The sequence below is a fragment of the Camelus dromedarius genome, chromosome 3, assembly GCF_036321535.1.
Source record: "Camelus dromedarius isolate mCamDro1 chromosome 3, mCamDro1.pat, whole genome shotgun sequence".
NCBI classification, from domain to species: Eukaryota; Metazoa; Chordata; class Mammalia; order Artiodactyla; family Camelidae; genus Camelus; species Camelus dromedarius.
In genome coordinates, this window is record NC_087438.1 from 108,742,501 (window position 1) to 108,762,786 (window position 20,286).

The 20,286-nt window shown below is 45.0% G+C and overlaps 1 protein-coding gene across 2 annotated transcripts in view; it reads left to right on the forward strand.

Annotated features, from left to right (window-relative positions):
• GRIA1 (glutamate ionotropic receptor AMPA type subunit 1) overlaps positions 1-16,431 on the forward strand; it is a 289,206-nt gene extending 272,775 nt beyond the window's left edge. For both annotated transcript variants that reach the window (XM_010987269.3, XM_010987268.3), the window contains exons 15-16: positions 5,661-5,795; positions 13,552-16,431. In XM_010987269.3, coding sequence (XP_010985571.1) covers positions 5,661-5,795; positions 13,552-13,752 — 336 coding nt within the window. In that variant the 3' untranslated portion in view covers positions 13,753-16,431. The remainder of the gene's footprint in view (positions 1-5,660; positions 5,796-13,551) is intronic.
• Positions 16,432-20,286: the final 3,855 nt, after the last annotated feature.

Below are 20,286 nucleotides of genomic sequence, written 5' to 3' on the forward strand. Positions count from 1 at the left end.
CCCAAATGAGACTATCCCACTGGCTTAATCAGAAAGGTACAAAGAAAACTGAAAAGGGAATGAATGATGTCCTCACTCTCTGATCAGGGTCATGAAGTCTGTGTATCATCTAATACCATCTCCCATAACATCCAGAGGGGGCAACACTCCCCTACTGATCCCTGCAAGACTGCCCACTGACTCAGTGACAACCCTGGGCAGGAACTCAGCTTCAATATCCTGTCTCCCAGCCCTACCTCTTTCCACTCTGCCACACAGCCCCACCACCAGCAGGGAAGTCCATTCACTCTGTCCTTACTCATCTTTCCACCACCACTCTCAGCAAGGCCTGGATGGCAAAAGAATGCAAACTGCCAACTATGTCCTTGCAGTGTGTACAAACCCCCATCCCTGCCCCTGTCACAGGTAAAGAGCATTGGCCACCCAGAAGATCTGCCATTATACAGTGACTCTCTGCCCTTCTCACTCCCTCACCTACCCACTGCAGACTCCTACACTAGACACCCCCAGGAGGCGATGTCAGAGGGACAAGGATTGAGGAAGGGGAATCCTTGAAACAAAGAGATGCAGAAGGCATTCCATTTCACCCACTCCAGCCAAGCATCCTGCACAGTGTCAGGGTTCCCGATCTCTGTAAGGCAGGGCAGGCACTGGCCTTGAGGGAACCAGTGACTTCAGAGTCAGTCTCCTGGGAGTTATGTGTGCTCCAGGATGACACATCCAACATACAGCAATCACCCAGAGCAGAGACGAGTGCTGAAACACCCTAAGCCCTGCCCTAGATGTGTCCCTAAGCCACACAGCTTTAATCTCCCATCACTGCCTTAGGAGAAGAGACCAGACAGAAACAAAGATTTTTGCTTTCAAACTCTTTCTCTGTGGCCATGAGCCAGAAGCACCTCTGAGGACAGCAAGCTCAGGTTCCCTCCGACACACAAGACCCCTGCTTTCCAAAGCACAGTCCATGCAGAGCACTCACAGTGAAAGGTGCCCTATGGCAAAGCCCACTTTACCCTCAGGCTGATGCTTCTGTTTTGGAAAATTCCTCCCACCCTGGAAGAGGCCTCAGCCTCAGCCAGCACTTGGGTTCCCCTTCACAGCCCACATCCACTCCCTGAGTGCTCTGCTGCAGTTCTGTTTCGAGTCAGGATGTTCTGCCGTGCATTGTACAGCAGCCGGTCCCTGAGCACACACTGCTGAGAAGAGCCGCCCCCACAACCTTCGCTTTCGCAGCATTTGCCTTGCCAATTATTAGTACAATGGGCCAATTCTCATCCTGTGTTGCTCTTGGGGAAAATATGCAGGCTAGAGAACTGGCCTAGATTGGAAATGGAACAGCAGAAGTTGCCAATTAACAAGAGTTCTTTTTCTGCATCCCCTAAAGAGGCTAGTCTCTAGGGAGAATTTATAAAAGGCATGATCCCAGGCCCTCTAGGAATTCCTTACCTGCCTCAAATCTCTTGAGGTCAGGATGAGTGTTAAAGGTCACTTGGTATAACCCTCTGTCCAGAGTTTGAATTCCTTTGATGACCTCATCAGCTTCTTCCTGACTACATCCACGTTTGAGGAGCTCACCCCTATCCAGAGCAGGGCGTTCCACTTTTGGACAGCTCTGCTGAGTTGAAAGGTCTTCCTTTCATTCAATTAAAAAATTCAAAATTTTTCAAAAAAACCCATCTTCCCATAACTCCCTCACTTTGATCCTAGCTTGTGAGTGAGCCTAACCAACCACTCAGTCTCCACTCCTAGGAAATAGGCAAGAACCCAGGAAAATGGTCATAGGTCAAAGAGAGACGTTTTGGGAAGGCACGAGAGAAAGCCTACTATAGCAGGAAGGCTAATACATGGAAGAACGGCTGGACTATTCTTACTGCCCTGAAAGGCACAGTCAGGTTACAGATTCCACATGAGGAAGGACTGCAAGCAGCCTCTAAAACTCCAGTTGTCCAGCATCAGAAAACCTCTGGAATGCAGAGGAGAGCAGAAGCTACAGCCTTTACTTCATAGGATTTTAAGCACTCACACCAGGAAGATAAGAAGGAATGGGAGTATTTGGAGAAAACTGAAGCTTGGTCTAGATTTTGTAGGCCTTGCAATGACAGGCAGCACCAGTCTCCATGGGAGGGACTGGTCTTACAGCCAAAGGCCTTGGCTTCTGCTTAGAACTGTCTACGTGTGCCATTAAAAAGCGTCAAGTCTCTCTGCCTCGGACCTGGCTCAACCCTCCTCACAAAGATTCAAGCCAGCCGCGCATTCTGGGAAGGGAAGTCAGCTCAGAAATACAGAGGGAGTCTGAGACAGTCCCCCATTATGCGGGAAGAGCAAGAAAAAATAGGAAAAAGAAAAAAAAATCTCTCTTGCACATGGGGAAGGCGGCAAATCAAGACAACAGGTTAATGGGAACAGATGAAGGAGAGCCTCGTCACCATAACAACAAGCTGAACAATTCTGAAAGGCGGAATTTTTGTGTTTCTTTTCACCTGCCATTCTTCTCAATACCGTCACTCTCTTTCCCCGCTCCTGGCGGAAGACAACTTGTGAGTTTTTCACTCCCACCAACAAGCTGCCTGGTTTGGGGAGTACAGCTGCTAAGGGAGGGGAGGAGAACGGGTCTCCCAGAGAGGTGCTCAGAAGACTCGGATTCTGTCTTTCTGCCTCCCTGGTCAAAGCCGGGAAGCTTGCAGCTTGCCCATGAAACATGAACATAGCTCTTTGTACACAAGTGCATGAGAAAGTCCCCTCTTACATGGACACTGAGGAATCAGAGCTCTATTCTTAAATAAAAGAGATTTTTGTTCCTACCCCAAGATAGTCATATTCCAACAGAACGAGTCAAATAGAGTTAGTAATAGCAACTCAGCAGAGGACCGTGGCCTTGGGCCTCTTTAGAAAGGACTAAATATGATGCTGTCAAAAAGCCAATGAAGGGCACATGTGAGGAAAATTATACACCCTGCCTAGATGTAAATTCCTCAACTGCTTGGGCTAAGAAGACACCAACATGAGTCCTTCATTCTACACCCTATTGAATTATGCCAAATTTAGACAGCAGTGCTTCATTTAAGTTTCCTTTCTGATACTGGTGGTGATAGTGCCCAGGAGCCTCCTTGATCCCAGAGGTCTTCTCAGAATTGTGTCAATATGAAGAAGGACCAGTAGCACTGTGTCCTGCAAGAGGTGGCAGTCCCCACACCATCTGGTTTCCCTATTTGTTTGTATGGGATATGTTCCTCCAAAGACATACGCTGCCATCTCTATGGACCAGAGACCTCCTTCAGAACTGGGGGATGCTTTTCACCTTCGGACATAATCAAATGCTCAGTCATTGGACCTCTCTCCTTCTGCAGGTACATAAAATATGCCTTCTGCTCCCACGTCCATATGAAGATCTGACCCTATTTTCCTCCCAGGTATATCAGAAATGGACACTCCACCTTCTACAGTCAGGTAGACAGATGCCCTCTTAAGTAGGGTCTTTTGAAAATAATAACAAAAAAAGATGCCCACCACTCCCTTATCCTTGAAGGCAATCCACAACCAAGATGAACTTGAAAAGCCCATGAAGAAGCAAACAGAAACAGCCCTGGTGACCAAGGAGGCAAAATGCACATCAGCTACTGAAAGGCTGACCAGCAGCCTGTGACATCAACAAGACTCAATACTTTTTCCCAGCTTTCTGATCTACCACCTTCCCCCAGGCCTGCTCCCCATCCACTCCCTCTGAGCATCACTGTCAACCACTCTCTTCTAAGGTGTGAGCTGATAATATATTAACATGCCTTCCCACCGCACCCCTAGTAGAGTTTTATAGGAACTTCTACAAACCGTAAGTCCTCTAAGAACCCTAAAGACTTACTTTCCAGAAGCAGAATTCAGAACTCACGAACAACAAACAGGGAGACATTTTGAGCATTCTGAAAAATCAAGCCAAGTTCGGACTTACTTGTTCAGACAAGTACCAAAGCACCAAACTCATTTTTGTGCATTTCCCTTATCAGGCCATTATGCCAGAGCAGGAGAAATTCTACCCCTTTGAATAATCATTTCCACTGCTTCCCAAGCCAGGTTATGCCTTGCCAAGTGTAACCCATATTCAAGAGCCATCTGCTTTAGCAATACAGGAAGCCACCAAAGGGGTATAGTTTAGATAATCTTAAAGCTCTGCCGGCCAAGGCTGCTTCTGGGGAGGGAAGGCACGCTGCTATTTGCCAGCTGCAGTCCCCAAGCTCAGCCCTGCTGAATCCTGTACAATGCACCAAGTAGAACTAGGGCAGAGGCCACTGACTCAGTCAATTACTGACCCTTTCCACATACCCATATTCTAATAGGCAGATGTCAGAGGAGTCCCTAGGGCATGACAGTTCACCCTTTGCATGGTTTGCCTACATCCCCACCTGAAAAAAGAACACATGGAGAGATGTAAAAGCTGAATCCTACCTGGTGCCACCAACACACCATTCTGTGTGCCTGTGCCAGAGGAGACGTGCATTTCATTTAAAGTTGATGAGAAATGTGTACCTGAGCCAACAATATAAACAAAAGTGTTTGAGCTACCATGACATTTGGAGATGAGTATTCTTCCAAGATTTAAAGATGTTCTCTTTTCTGTGTCAAGAATTTGAGCAGTAGCCCCCTCTCCCTGAGCCATTACCTGCCCCCATGACCACCAGTTTTGTCTGGTTGCTCTCAGTCCCCCACTCTTAAACCCACTGGAGTTGACGGAACTCAGGGATGGTCTCACCAACTGATGACCTTTCTCAAGCTCCATGATATGAGCTCTGTCCACTTCCTGTTGGACATGGACACTTGTCCTCAGGACCCCAGGAATTAAGCATCCTGCTCTATGATCCTGTTCATCCACAATCAGTGCAAGACCTTTTACCGCAAGCAACAGAGATTTCTAAATGTAGCCATCTGAGTCTGCCTACGGTGTTTTTTTAGCAAGCACCTCCACCAGAAAAATGATTCCAATTAAGCATAATTATTAGGATTCAATAGAGCCATTTTTCTATCTCAGTACCTTTTTTCTATTCCAATCCCCCCCACCACTTTTCTTTTCCCCTCAGTTGGGACTCAGCACAGTAAGTTAAAGGTATACATTGGATACATTGGTTGATCTTTATTATACGTACAATAGCTGTCTTATTAAATTGAAATCAAATGCACATCTAGGGGAAAGTTCATTTTAAGTACCAACTTTCAGAAAAAAATGTTCCGGCATAAACAAAAAGGGAGGCCAATATGTTGCTGAGCAACAGAGGGGATGGGGGCAAGAACTGAACTGAAAAGGGAGGGACTGAAAGAATGGGGTAAGCTCAAGGGTGCTGATCTTGGTAGAAGCTGCCCTGAATTTCTTGAGGCATCTCCCACCCTAGTCCAGGCATTGGGGAAGAGGGCAAATATAATTATAAATTAAATATAACCAGGGATGCTTGGAAAATTGTTACACACACACACACACACACAAATGTATACATTTTATCCTGGGGAATGTTTAACAATGTCAATGAACATAAAGCCTTTCCACTATTACGAATGTTAAAGAGGGCGATGGGGGTTGAGTGTATGTGTGTTAAAATGCTGTTACTTAGCTGGTCTCTAGCCTATTGACTCACTTTACTCTTTCCCCCTGCCCCTCCTTTCCTGCCTCCCCTTCCTAGGACAAGACGAGCGCTCTGAGCCTTAGCAATGTGGCTGGCGTGTTCTACATCCTGATTGGAGGGCTTGGACTAGCCATGCTGGTTGCCTTAATCGAGTTTTGCTACAAATCCCGTAGCGAATCCAAGCGGATGAAGGTGGCATCATCTTCCCAGGCCTTTTTCCTAACCTGTTCTGTGATATAGCTGGGTTTCCTGGGAGTTCCTTTACTAGAAAGGGGAGAGAGTAACAGGAGGTTGAGGCCAGCCCAAGGCAGGGGATGACAGACAGCTGTTATGAGGAAGGTGACAGGGAAAGTGGCAGCTGTGAGAAAAGAAGGAAGATGGCATATGCCAGGGTAAACATAAGGCCTGAAAAAAATAAATGCATCAGCCAGAGATGGGGAATGAGATTAAAAGTTGAGGGTTTAGGGGGACAGTCAAGACAGTGTGAGGCAAGAGTGATTACTACAGAGGTGGTTTCTCCCTGAGGTTGCATTAACTGAAGTGGAGCTCCCAAGACAGGGGAAGGGCTATCTTCCCTCTGCAGGGTGGATGGTCTTGCCATGCTTGGCGAATTAGGTCTTTTCTTGGCCACCATATGGTAAGATGGACTTTGGCAAAGAGGACAATGCCCAGAGAATGGTAAGCGGATTAAATAGATAACCCCAAATCAAATCAAATACAGTTGAAGGCAACTAATTGGAAAAGGGAAGAATTATGGAAGATATGAGAGCTGTCTATAAAAACATGAAGACATTTCAAGGGGTAAAGAAAAGAATTTAATTCTGTGCAGTCCCAAGGTATACAACAAGAACTAGTGACTAAAAGCTGCGGAGAACAGATATGAACACAGTAAGTGAGATCTACTTTTCTTTCAGAGCTACTCCAAAATGGGATGGACTGTTTCAGTAAGTACCAAGCACCCCATTACTGGAGGTATAGCCATAGAGGCTGAGTAACTCTTGACAAGGATATGGATTCAAGTATCCAAAGGGAGTCTGGATTGAATGACCTCCATGGTCCCTCCCATTTCGTCATTTATTTTCAATAAGAAAATATTTATGGAAGTGTTACTCATGTAAGCAACACCATAAGCAAGAAGACATCATGAGGAGGCAGAGAGGACTAAGGGGCAGTCTGTAACCTTCAGCATTTTTAACAAAGAGTGACACAGAAAAAGTACCCAGGGAACCTAACTATGGTTTAGACAGGAATGCCTCTAGGGATAGAGGAGGGAGAAAATAGAGAAGGCTTCCAGGAAGGAGCAGAAATTAAGAGGAAGGACAAGTGGGATTCGTACCAACAGAAGCGGAAAGAAGTGCAGTCATTCTGAGCAATGTACCCTACGCTGTGACCTTGGCTTGACTAGACTAAGAGTCATTGGTAGGATTTGCTCTCCTAGAATATGCCCTAAGAAGCCCTTTTTTCAACATGCAATCACTCCCAAGCTCAGCATACCCACTGGTGGATCACAACGGTAGCCTCCTGCCAACCTCTCCCTGTCTTAGGCATCAGTTCTACATATACCTCCAGGGTCCCTCTTGGAGAAGACACTGTTGGACATCTGCTTCTCCTGTTTGGAAACTCTGCACTCAGTATTGCACACAGGGAGAGGGAGCTGGGGGAGGAGGGCCTTCTGTCCTGGCATTCAGCAATCCCACGTCATGGTTCTAGCTTCCTTTCCCCTCCCAGGCAATCTGCTCTCCTTACATGTTCCGTACTCCAGCCACCCACCTCATGCTTTCCACCCATGTGTCTTTATGCAGGCCAATCCCTCTTCCTGTCTTCTGTCCCACAGGACCCATTTAAAAGCCAACTTCCTAAGATACAATAACAAGGAATAATTAAGGGAGGGTAGTGTGGTGGTATTTGGTCAGGGGTCCTAGGAACACCTTAGTCCTACCCTTGACCAGCTCACCCAAATCCAGGTCTTCTCAAAAGGGACAAAGCACAGCAAAAGCATGGGCCTCGGATGTAGGCTTCCAAGGAGCTTGGCCTTCCTGATCCTAAATAAAGCTTTCTTTGCCAATACCATCTAAAACATAAGCTGAAAGACTCTCCTGTCTTACCCTCCAAAGTGTGGAAAGGTTCTTCCAGAGGCAGTGAGGAGAACAGGAGAAGAACTAGGTGAACACAACCCCCCAAAACCTTCCCCATGGGATGGTCCTAGGATTGGCCCAGTACACACCACATATTCCCTAAGAATGCAGTGCAGTACAGTGGTCTAAAGCCAGGCTCTGGAGACTGGATGTCTGAGTACAAATCCTGCCTGTGCCACCTGTTAACTGTCATCTTGGACACGTTTCAATAGCTCTGCAATCCTCATTTTCTATAAAATGGGGCTAGTTGTAGTACCTACCTCACAAAATCACATGATAAGAGTGGATATAAAGAGCTTGGGAAGTTGCTTGGGCCATAGGAAGCCCTTGATAAATAATAACAACAATGAGAATTTATAGTAATATTTCATAATATTATGAATGATATGAAATATTATTATTATTGGCCAGCTACAGCCTCCTTAAGACTCCTTTTACAGCCCCCACTTACATGTCCTAGGTTTTTTTAAGCTATATGGATTGTGATTTTCTTAAGGTAAGAAGCTGGGTCTGATTTCTCTTTGGGCATCACACACACATAGGGTAAGTATTAGTAAAATTAATGTGGAATTGTATTTAGAGAAAATCTCTTGGAGGATGATATGTGAGGCATGGGAAGGAGGTGCTGTTTGGTTAAGCAAACACAACCATCAAAACCACCCAGCCTGGAGGCACATACAACATTATCAAAAGTGCTTCTGGTCCCATCTGTTTGTACTCATAAGATCTGATGAGACCAGGCATCCACCAAGCAGGAAACCTGGACTTCCAGCCCTTCCTATGATGACCATGTCCCACTAATCATGCTGATCATAGTCAGTGCCAGGTGGTGGTACCAGGGTGGCTAAAGACTAAGATCCTCTGAAACCTGTACAATGTTGACATTTGCTGCTGAAGTGGCAATGCTCAGGTAAAGACAAGAATCCTTATAAGAGGTCACTGAGTCATGACATAGCTCCTTGGTCCACTCTCACCCTTCCTTTTCCAAAGATATTGACTTTCTCAAGAACCAACATCAAGATCTCTTGGAATCATTAATGCAAGGTCTTTCATCCCACTATTCTATAATAAATTCCATTGGTTGGCATGACTTCTGCCCAACTCCCTAAGTCTCCACATAGAATTTTAATCTTCCGTCTGCAGAAAAGATGCTTCTCTGGTCTTTATTAATCAACCCAGCCCCTAATTTTCAAAGGTCCATCAACTCTTCTCTTATCCAAAGGAAGTAAGTACAACACATTTTGCTTGCCTCTCAGACTTTCCAGCTTTGCAGTTTTCTTTATTATTCTGTACTTTGCTGTCTCCAAAGGCAGACTAGCTCTTTTCAGAAGTACAGTCTCCAGCCTCACACAGAGGACCACAATGACAGTGTCCAGGGCCTTTAGCAATAAACTTCCCTCTTGTTTCTTTCTTTTGTCATAATATGTGGCCAATTCATAAAGCCTTGAACCCCTAAACCTAGTTCATGATCGGCCTCCTATTTTCCAACAGTGTTTAACCAGCCCTTTCCCCACGTGGGAAAGAGGAAGAGAGGAACAGTGGCTAGAAAAGGGAAAGAGGGGAAGGAAGGAGAGAGAAGGAAGGGAGGAAAAAAGGAAAGACATCTTTTAGTGACGTCCATGTTCAGAGCGCTTTATGTATATTAACCCTGTAATGTGCTGTGCTTGCAAGTCTGCAGATAAATCAAGAGGGGTTGGGAGAGGCTAAGTAGTTTTTCTAAAAAGGTCACAGAAGCTAGGAGCTGGAGGAACAGGAATTAGACCTCCAATATGGCCTCTGCAAAGCCTGGGTTCCTGGTACCACTTCTCATAAATTACTCTCTCCTCTCCAACCACGTGGCCACAGGTAATTTTTATCACCTACTATGTCCCCTCAAAACCCCACCCACAATACACAAACAAATAAGATGTAGCCCTTATCCTTAGGTTTTTTTGACCTAGTTGTTGAGGTCATCCATGGTATGTAACCCTTTGCATCTGCATTGTTGAGACCCTTTCTCCTTGGATGTCACATGAGCAGGACACAAAACAAGTGTCACCCTGCAGGCATCCTTCCACAAAGACAAACTGGAGCACCACCGCCTGCTAGGCATTGCTCAGCACTGGGGATACAGTCAGGAACAAAGCAGACGCAGCTTCTGTTCTCAGGAAGCTGAGAATTTAATGGGAAGACAGAAAATAAACAAATAGGTATGCTCAATGAAGAAAAATGCCCAATGCTGTCAAGTCCTGACTGGGGAGTGGGGTCTGGGGCAGGACAGAGAGGCCTCCCTGAGAAAGTGATGTTTAACAGACTTGAAACAGGAAAAGATTAACCAAGGGGAGACCGTTGCTACCAAAGGATATACAAGTATCACAGACCCAAAGACCAGAACTTTTGCCCAGTAGGCCAGGAAGACTGAGGGAAACGGAGAGGATGTGAAAGCTAGGGACTCAGAAAAGGACTTCAGGCAACCACAACATTTGAGTATAACTGAAACTGTCATACAGTAGCAAAAATATAAAAGCCAAGAAATATTCCATATTGAACAGTTCCAGATCCCCTGTCCCTCCTCCCTGCCTGAGAAAACAGACTGGATCCTGAGCCCTCAGCTGAGATTAAGGACAACCAGGTTCTTTGTTATCCACCACCTCACTCCTAAAGGAAAATAATCCCGCCACTCGCAGCCCTAGGAGAGCTGCTGATTTTTCCTAATTGTAGCGGTGGTGCTAATACAGGGTGTGTTTAAACCACAGCCCTTGAGGCTTTGCACATTTCACTGGAATTAACGAGCAGCTGAGAGATGTGGCAATGCAGGGGGTGCATCCTCCCCAGCAAGGCAGTCACTCTGCTCTTAGCATGTGTGCGAGGATGAGGTCATCACTGAGGCCTGAGCTTTTATTAGGCTGTTCTATGACATGCAGAGGCTGGCCAAACTTCTATTAGAAAAGCAAGTGGCTGAGAAGTTAGGATGTAATCACTGTTAGAAAAATGAGTCTCTGAAGCATCATCCTGGGGGACTCTGAGGTGACACTTTTCACTCACCCTTTTCTCCCTGAGTGTCAGTTTCAAGAACAACTTATAAGGATGAACTTTAAGAATGGCTGGTTATGTCAAGGATGGACAAGGGAGAACCACAGTTCCCACAGCAAGGGGAGGAATGACATCAGCTTAAACAGTCTGGCTGCAGGAGGTAGGAGGAACCACAGTCAGAAGGTCATCTACTTTGGCACTAGGTCTCAGATAACTAAAACTTTAAGCAAGTCAATGATAAGTCCTCACTTTCTCTATAAAGTTAAATAAACTAGATCAGTCTGTTTCCACCTTGCTTGCATATTAGAATCACCTGGGGAGTTTTAAAAACACACACCACGCCTATGAAGTCAACATCCCCAAGGTAGGTCTCGACCATCAGTGTTTTTCCCCCAAAACCCCCTAGATGATGTCAATGTGACACCAAGTTTGAGAATTAGTGAAATGGTCATTTTCTGTATTGTTTCTCATTCCGAAGTTTTGATTCTATTCATCTTTTCTCCTGAGATCCCTGAGATTAGAAAGAAAGCCAGTAAGCGGGTAATACCCACCCTCAGTAGGAGAATGGAATCATTGACCCCTGGGAATCCCCTGGCCTATATGAAAACCAATTCTGAGTGACGTCAGCTTGGAAGTTTTTTAGCTACGTGCCTGGCTGAGTTATCTCAGACTTTGATAGGCATCAGTATTTATTATGGCATCTGTCTTTTCCTTTAAGATAAATGTGTCAAGTACCAACAACTTTCATGGAATATTATGGAAATATGTAAGATGTTTTGAGAAACAAGCCCAGGGTGATCTATGTGAACTTTAAACTTTTTTTTTTCTAAATAAAGGAATGTGGAAGACAAAAATCATAGAAGATACACATTCCAAAGCTAATCCGTAGAAGGTTCCACACTTCCCACAGACACAAATATAAATTTATTTTTCTTTCAACATTTTTTAAGTGAGAATAAGTTACCATTAATTCCCCATGCTTTCTCTTCACATTTCCCCCGTCGAGCGTCAGACTGGTGTTTATTTGGCCTTGACTTAGAAGGATGCAGTCCAGGTCACACTTCCTCTTCAGTGCAGGACAACCAGGCAGAATGTAAATAAATCACGTCCAGGGGTTTGATGAGACAGGACCAGTGTGGGTGGTGCATTATATGGGACAAACCTGTCTGAATCATGGATTTTTTTTTTAAGAAAGAATATTTTAAAACATTGTCAGAATTGCCAGTGATAAGAGGATCCTCCCAGCAGAACATAGCAGAAAGAATAACAACTGGGTCAAAACTGCCCTGTTTATGTCTGCCCAGCCACAGTAGGCTGACTGACTTCTCTGATCTCTAGAATCATGGCAATATGTAAAGGAAGAAGCCAAAAACTGTTGGAGAATGAGTCTACGTGGGTGTCTTTTCTTAGACAAATTCAAGGATAATCACTGAGCATCTAACTACATGCTGGACTCTCTGGGAGGTGGCTAAGGATTGAGAAGACATGGCCCTTGCCCTCCTCCAGACAGTCAACTCTCTTAAGGAGTACAGAGGTTACAGACCTGAAGCAGAATCATTGCAAACGAATGTATAATGTGTGCATACTGGGCGGGGGTGAGGGGGCAGCACTTGGTGGTACAGTCTCAGACAACTTCAAGAAGGCAAGAACAAAATGAACCTTGAATGAAGGGTTGGTCTTGGAGAAAGAAACCTCTCAACTCATAGACCATTCTCCTTTGCGTTGATTCCCATGAAGAAACTAAGCCCCACCTCAAAAATTCCATGGGAATCTTTTAATGGGAAGTTGGAAGTGATAAGAAGAGGATTCATACCGTGAAGTTTATTTCTTCCGAGGAACTCGGAACAGAACAGTTCCTCTCATCTAATAGGATATGTTCTAATTACAGATGGTGGTCTTGAACATTCTGGCTAACTCATCTGATCCTGGAGTGATCTCTGGAGTTCTTTTCACACCTAGAATTCCAGCGTTCTAAAAATGACAGCTTGGTAGCACTGATCTTACATGTCAGCCTAGAAGTACAGGTTGTATGCACTGACAGGATGCAGCTGACACACAGATCATGATCTTTGGAATGCATTCTCATTTTCTTTAGCACATGCTTCTTTCCAATTACTCTTTGCCTATTATATTACTGAAACAAGTCCTATGTCCAATTAACACACGCTGCTAGAAGTAGGATAGTATTTTTCCAGAAATAAATCAGAGGTAGTTTTAAATTTTCACCCAACGATGATACCCCCTCAATTTTTCTTAACATGTCAAATCATTTTTCACACAGTATAGCCCTGTTCTTGCTACTAAGAGTTGGTAGGTACATAGATAATTACATTTTGACAAACACAGAGATTTTAAAAGTCTAGAGAGGTAAGGAAACATGTACAAGGTTACAGGACTAGTTGATGTCAGAACCAGAACTAAAACCCAAGTTTCCTCAACCCCATTTCCAGAGCTTTTCTACTTGGTTGTGTTGCTGCGTTTATTATCATCAATACAACTGTGGGACTATTCTACCTTTAGAAATCACAGAACATAAGAACCAGAAAGGATCTTAGAGATCCCCCAGTCCAGCACACCTCATTAAATCAAGAGAACATGAGGTCCAGAGAGGGAATCACACTTGTCCGGAGCCACGCAACAGTTTTGTGGGTTTGTGGGAAGTCAACAGTTGCATTATAGATTAGAGAAAAAGTTGGATGGGGAGGAAAGTTGGGGTGACAATGTTAAGTCCAGTGTTGACTCATTCTCCTTGCCAGTCATTGCCAAGGACCCGGGGAAGAGCCCCCGGTCCTCCTGAAAAGGGTTTCTGTTTGATCCCACAGCAATCCATCAACGAAGCCATACGGACATCGACGCTCCCCCGAAACAGCGGGGCAGGAGCCAGCGGCGGTGGGAGTGGAGAGAACGGCCGGGTGGTCAGCCATGACTTCCCCAAGTCCATGCAATCGATTCCCTGCATGAGCCACAGTTCAGGGATGCCCTTGGGAGCCACAGGATTGTAACCGGAGCAGACGGAGACCCCTTGGGGAGTATGCTCATGCTCCCCCAGTTCCATCCCAAACCCTTCAGTGCCAAAAACAACAAAATGAAACGCAGCCGCCACCAACCACCATGACCACAGGAGAATAATTCAACAGATTTTCCTGAAGAATTGAGAAACCATTTTGCGCCCCCTTTTCTTTTTTTGATGTTCTTTCACCTTTTTTTCATTTGCTAAGTGAGGATGACAAATAAACTGTACTGCAATAAGGGGAGAATAACCCTGTCAAATATAGCCTGTGTCTCTTAACACCGAGTCACTGGAACACTAATGAGGAAACTGCTGTTTTCTTTTAATTTGGTTGTTAATGTGTCTTAGTGTGTGCAATATTTTTTTCTTACTAATATCCATGGTTTGCAGGTTCTGTTAGTCCCCTTCCTTCTCCATACTTCTTATTCCCAACTCCCTCCCCATCCCTCTTCAGTTTTCAGATTGGAGATTCAAGATTTGTTCCACCTGACAAGCAAGCAAAAGGGGAAAAGCAATCTTCAAATTAATTCGTCATGGGAGCTCTCCAAATTCCCCTCCATGCCTTGGCCCCGAGCCAAGATGGAGACCGACGTTGCCGGAGGAACTGGCTGCCTTCCACAGACAGGGCACTGCCTAAGCGCAGACTTAGTCCTTGTGAGAACATGTGTGAAGCAACTCAGACCGAGGGTGGTAGAGAGGATAAAGGCAGGGGTGCAGACCAAGAAAGACCCATGACGTTACTGCTGGAGGCTCAGATCCATCTTCCTTTAATGTGTAACAGCCGTCTCCTAGACCTTCGGTGGAACAATCTGCTCCTTCACAGTCAACCTGAGCCCTGAGAAGTGTGTCCTTCTGCAAAGCTCAAGCTCAAAGGCACTCTGGTGGCTGAAGGACAACTAGCCTCCTGAACCAAGCAGAGCCGTGGGAATAGCTGACAGCCAGGGAGAAAACCACTCCTGATTCTCACTTTTTATTTGCTTGACATCTGGGCAGGAACCCCATTGTAGAGTAGACTCTCTGTCTCTTTGGAGCCTCTGAGGTGGGGGGAAACGTTATGCAAGCTAAAAGCAAAAGAAAGCTGATGGAAGAATTCTGGAAGAGGAAGCTTCACTGAAGCCCACAAGCAAAAGAACCTTCCATGGTGTGCCCTGTCCTAGGACTGAGAGACAAAGTATGACATTTAAGGATTTACTGACGTGGAGAACTTGAGTTTTTATGTCCACATAAAAGTGTTGTTTTAGCATGTGGTCAGATAATGTTCTGTCATCTTTACAAAGTAAAATGCCCAAGGCTGAATGATTTGAAGGAGAACAGGGAGATGGATTAAGTTGACAATGACACTGGGGGACCTTAAAATCCCTGACCCCAACTTCTGATCCGAGGAGGCTGACCTTCCCCCTGGCTGAGACAGAATGAGGATGCTGTATTTCAGTGACCAGAATCAGTATGCCTATGATTTATGACTACAAAGCTGAACTAAAATATGATTGGAGAAGAGACAGGGTCTCTAGAGAGAAGCCCAGGCTGACTACAACTTTGCCTGGGGGTTAGTGGTGGGGGGCGTGTTGGGAGGTCCTGGCATATGGCTTTCTTGGAGATCCCAACTCTCATTCTTGGTGCAATTGGCTTCCAGCTCTCCAGCAGCCACTCTCCTAGGTGCATGATTCAGTGCGTGCCATGTGTCATCAGCTTTTATTGATAACCAGATTCTGGCTTGTTCCATTGCCCCCTACTTCTGTCCAGTCTTCTCTGCTAGAGGTTATCATTAGCCACTGACAAACTAAAGGTTTTAGAGCCTCCCTACAAGTAAGTGCAGCATGACTGGCTTCATCTGTGGATTCTCTCAGTGAACACCCACCATCTCTATGTCTCTTCCATCCTCCTTTCATCAGCCACAGCAGAGAGCCATCCCCGAATCAATCTCTCCACCCTCTCAGCACAAGCGTTGTTGTTCAGTCTCACGTGTCAATGTGGGCATGGTACGTGAAGCGGGACCCTCAAGATGGATTTTCTCTTTTCGCTACTGCCAGCTGATGCCCTCCCCTCCCCTTGCCCTCACCCCATATTTTTCTCAACCCTTAGCCTACCACTGCAGAATCTGGTATGACCCACCATTAGGGAGTCTGCATTTCGGAGGAGTTGGAAATAACCCTCGACCATCAACACATTTCAAAGACCTTTTGCCTGTGGCTTGGTAAGATGCCTGTCCAGCTACTGAGCTCACCAGTAACATGAGCAGATAGGGAGAGACCACCTCTGCTGGAAGACAGGGTCTATGCCATGTGGGGGTCCAAGACTCCAGCAGAAGATGTTTTTCACCAATGGAGGGGTGATGGGGAAAACAAAAGTAAGAAAAAAGTTAACTTGTATTATGTATTTTTACTACACTTTTCTTAAAAATAGAGCAATGGGAAAACTGAAACAGATTGACATTTTTCTCAACAGGAATCCATACTTAACAGTTCTGGCTTTCATTAAATTTTGCTCTTTGGTACTTGAGCCTTTTATTTAACATCTATATTTGTTTTAACTCTCTTGGCACATGTGTGAAAGGATTTTTGCTTGATCAAACACTAAATATTTTTTTGGTTCCTGTTTTTCTTTCAAACAGCCAGGGGTTTTTTTTTTCTTTTGGTATTTGCATAAAATGAAAATATCACCAAGAATTAAATCACTGTGGATCCATTATCTACTTTTCATATTTTTCCATTCCATTTCTTTGCCATTTCTGAAGCCAGAGCTCTAAACGATGTTATTTCCTTATTGCTAAGCCTAAGTTCAGTACGTTTTTTTAATGATGACCACTACCCTTGAATCACAAAGAGCTCTCAAACAAGTCATTTCAGCCAAACTAGATCACTGGGTTATTTATCCAAATAAGATAACAACAACAACAAAAAGACAGAAGGGTACTGGTTTTCAAGGGCCACAGTTCCAACTGCATAAGGAGCAGGGTTATACTGGCAGTGGTTACAGTACCTTTGGGAACTGGATGGCTCACAGGGAATGTCTTCCAGACATCCCCAAGTTGGAGTCTGGGTGTATCTGTGATGTGCAAAGTCACAACCAAAACAAATCTAGACCAGGCTTATAAATAGATCTTCTTAGTCCTCAGACCACATGACCACCCCCTACCCCTTATCTGAAAGTTTTTCTTCCACTCAAGAAAGATGGGCTTTCTGTAAAGGATCTGACATTTGTTGACACTTAAATACTGATGATTAAGACAAGTGTCTTCTTTCCCAAGGAACTATGCATAACAGCAGGAGTCAGAGGTCTGAAATAACAGTGGCATCGCAGGCAACAACTACCATGGTTTCAGAGAGCTGGGGGAAGGGAAAGAAGCCAATAGACTTCATGATGCAGACCCACCTGCAATCACCTCCAGCATCTAGGGTGACTCTGAATGAAGAAGCCCTTAGCACCAACCAGCTGCCACATGGACAAAACTGATCTATCAAATAAATAGCTGGGATAATGATCATGATGTCTGTAAGGGCACAGACTATCATGCAATGAACACTTACTATGTTAAGTACACTTCATATCTTCTATACCATGACAATGGCCCTCTAAGATAGGACCTTACAGATGAGAAATCTCAGACTTAAAGAGTTATCACAACCTCCTCACAGTCCTGTAAGTGACAGAGCTGAGATTTAAACTGCGTCTGCCTGGAATCCAAAGGCTTTACGTTGCCCATCTCTCTGCAAACCAGGTAATGATAACGTGGTGGCCAGAAAAATCACAGGCAAAGAGTTCTCCACCATCCTGTAATATCAAAGTAACCAAAAACGGAATGGTTCAAGCTATACCTACCACATCTTTGGGAAAGCCAGCCTATCTTCTTCTAGGGCATGAGATATCACCAATCCAGATAGGATTAACCCAAAAGGAGAAGGGGAGGAAGAGTCTCTTTTCCCCCATTAAAATAGATCCAGGCTAGGGAGCAGCAAGCAGGTTGGAAAGGGGACTGAAAAGCGGGTCCCCTGCAGAATAGTTGGTTCATCCTGGAGAAGGATCCTCACAGCTGGATCCTGGGGATATGGTGCCAGCTTTCTGTGTGGACGAGACCAGAATCAGTTCTGGAAGTTAGAGGGCAATAGACTTAGGCTCAGCTAAAGAAAAGAGTTCCTAATGGTCAAAGTAGCCCCATGGTAGTATTAGACTGCCCCTGTCAATGAGATGTCGCAGGTATGAAAGTTGAAAAGTACATCCTCTAATTTTCCTTGCTTTATCTTGCATCTTTTACAGCCCTGTTCAGGTTATCTGCTAAGTAACACTCTGATTTATACCCAGAGAGGATCAGCAAGGCCCTACACAAATAGGCATGAATATCACTGAAATAACGTCAAAAAATCAGTGTATCCTAATTAAGAGATGAGATGGCGAGTTCCTTTCTTCCCAAACACTACTGTTTTCTCTAGGAAAAAATGTCTATGGAGGTCCATTCCTATCCCAATCTACAGATAAGAAAACTGAGGTTCATGAATAAGAAGCTACTTCCTCCTCTCCTATCAGATGACTAGAATAGCATTTTCTCCTCTGGGACCATGGAAATTTTACTGCCATCTGGCAACCTGGATGCTGGTGTGAATCCGGCCACTGACAAGCAACCCTAACCCAGTGCTTTGCAAATTTCAAAGAACTTTTGTTTCTTGACGTTTCCAGATCCTACCACGAGTGTAGAAGCAACATGCTAGAGGAGAAAGTCCAGTTTACGAGATTAGGATTCACAATACCTGGCTCTATTCTTCCTACCTTTACAAACTTGGACAAGAAAATTAACTACCTGAAACTCCTTTTCCTATCAAAGAAATGGGACATTTGATGTCAAAATAGGCAGTGACTCTTGACTCTACCAGCACACTGGAATCACCTAGGGAACTTTAAATCAAATCACCAATGCCCAAGATGCATCTCCAGGCACAGATTGCCTGAGTGCAGGCATGGTTATAGTTTTGTTTTGAACGCTCATATGATTAAAATGTGCAGCCAAGGTTGACAACCACTATACCTGGGACAACCTGGGGATAAAGAAAATGCTCATGAAAACTGAAAATTTCAAAGCATTATATTAGGGTTATCTGTCAGTTGCCAGACTCACACCAGAACCCTGGTTACCTGATGGAAGTCAACTCTCCACGGCCCCAACGGGAGAAAATACCTTTATATTCGTCTGATACAAGAGGAGAGGATACAGTCCTCACCTGGGGCTCTAAATGCTCCCTTATCCTTTAAGTATGTTTGTAATAATAACCTGCTGGGGGAAGAGAGAGACAGCAGGACGTTAGAGATAAGATAAAATCATCTGAGCATCATCCACAGGAAAGGAGGGGGGGGGGAAACTCTTCCCAATGAGTCAGCCTACAACCCAGCCAGTTATTTTCCAAACTGGAAAACTACTTGGCTGTTTCCACTACCGACACCAGATCCCACCACCTGCACTTCTAACACAGTCCACCGGGAAGGCGTTGCCTATCAGCCTTATCTTCCATAGGACTCTGAGTCCAACACCTCTAACTTCTCCTCAGGACTATGCTGGCCATTTTTGCAGCCCTATACACAAGGGAAGAGGGAACCAGTGCTTGCTTAGCACTCACTGCATACCAGGTATGATTCTAGAGCTTCACAAGCATCTCATTTAGTCCTCAAAACAATTCTGTGAGGTGGGAATTTATCACCCCTCTTTGCCCTGGGAGGACATGGAAGCTCAGAGTGGTTCAGGTCATGCAGCCAACTCATGACTTGACCTAGATTCTAACCCGGTTTGTCTCTCTCCAAAGTCACTACCTTTTCACTTTACTTGACCATCTTCTAAGGAGATTTCACCATGCTAATGCAAAGCACTCATCTAAGACTGAAAAGATATGAAGTCTCTTGCCTGCAGGACTGCCTATCTGTGATACAACCCTGGGCAACTCATTTCCCTAATTGGGGTCTTAGTGACCTCTTTTGTGAAATGAGAGAAGGGGGCGTCAATCTAACCGATCCCTAAAGTCCCTGGTTGTAGACTTATGTCAGTGGTTCTCAACCAGAGGGGATTTTTCACCCCCTGGGACACTTGGCAATATCTGGAGATATTCTTTGTTGCCATAACTAGGGATAGAGGGTAATATTGGAATTTAGTGGGTAGAGGCCCAGGGATGCTGCTAAACATCCTACAACACATGGGGCAGCCTCCCACGACAAAAAATTATCCAGCCCAAAATGTCAACAGCCCTGAGGTTGAGAAACCCTGTCTTATGTAATTACAGCATCTCAATAGCCTGTTGAGAGGCAGATGATGGCAGGATAAGGCTGAATAGGAAAAGGGCAAGGATTCTAAGTCAGGTGAACCATCAGAGAAGATGAACAGTTACATGAATTTAGACAAGGAAGAAGCCGAGTTCAGGGAGGTAGGCCAGAAGAGTTTGGCCCGCAGACAGGGCAAGAGAAGCCAAGGCTGGGGATTCCATCAGGCAGCCAGACAGAGTTAACACCTGTGACTCAGGAGACAGCAGGGGGCTCTGCCGGCAGTTAGTCT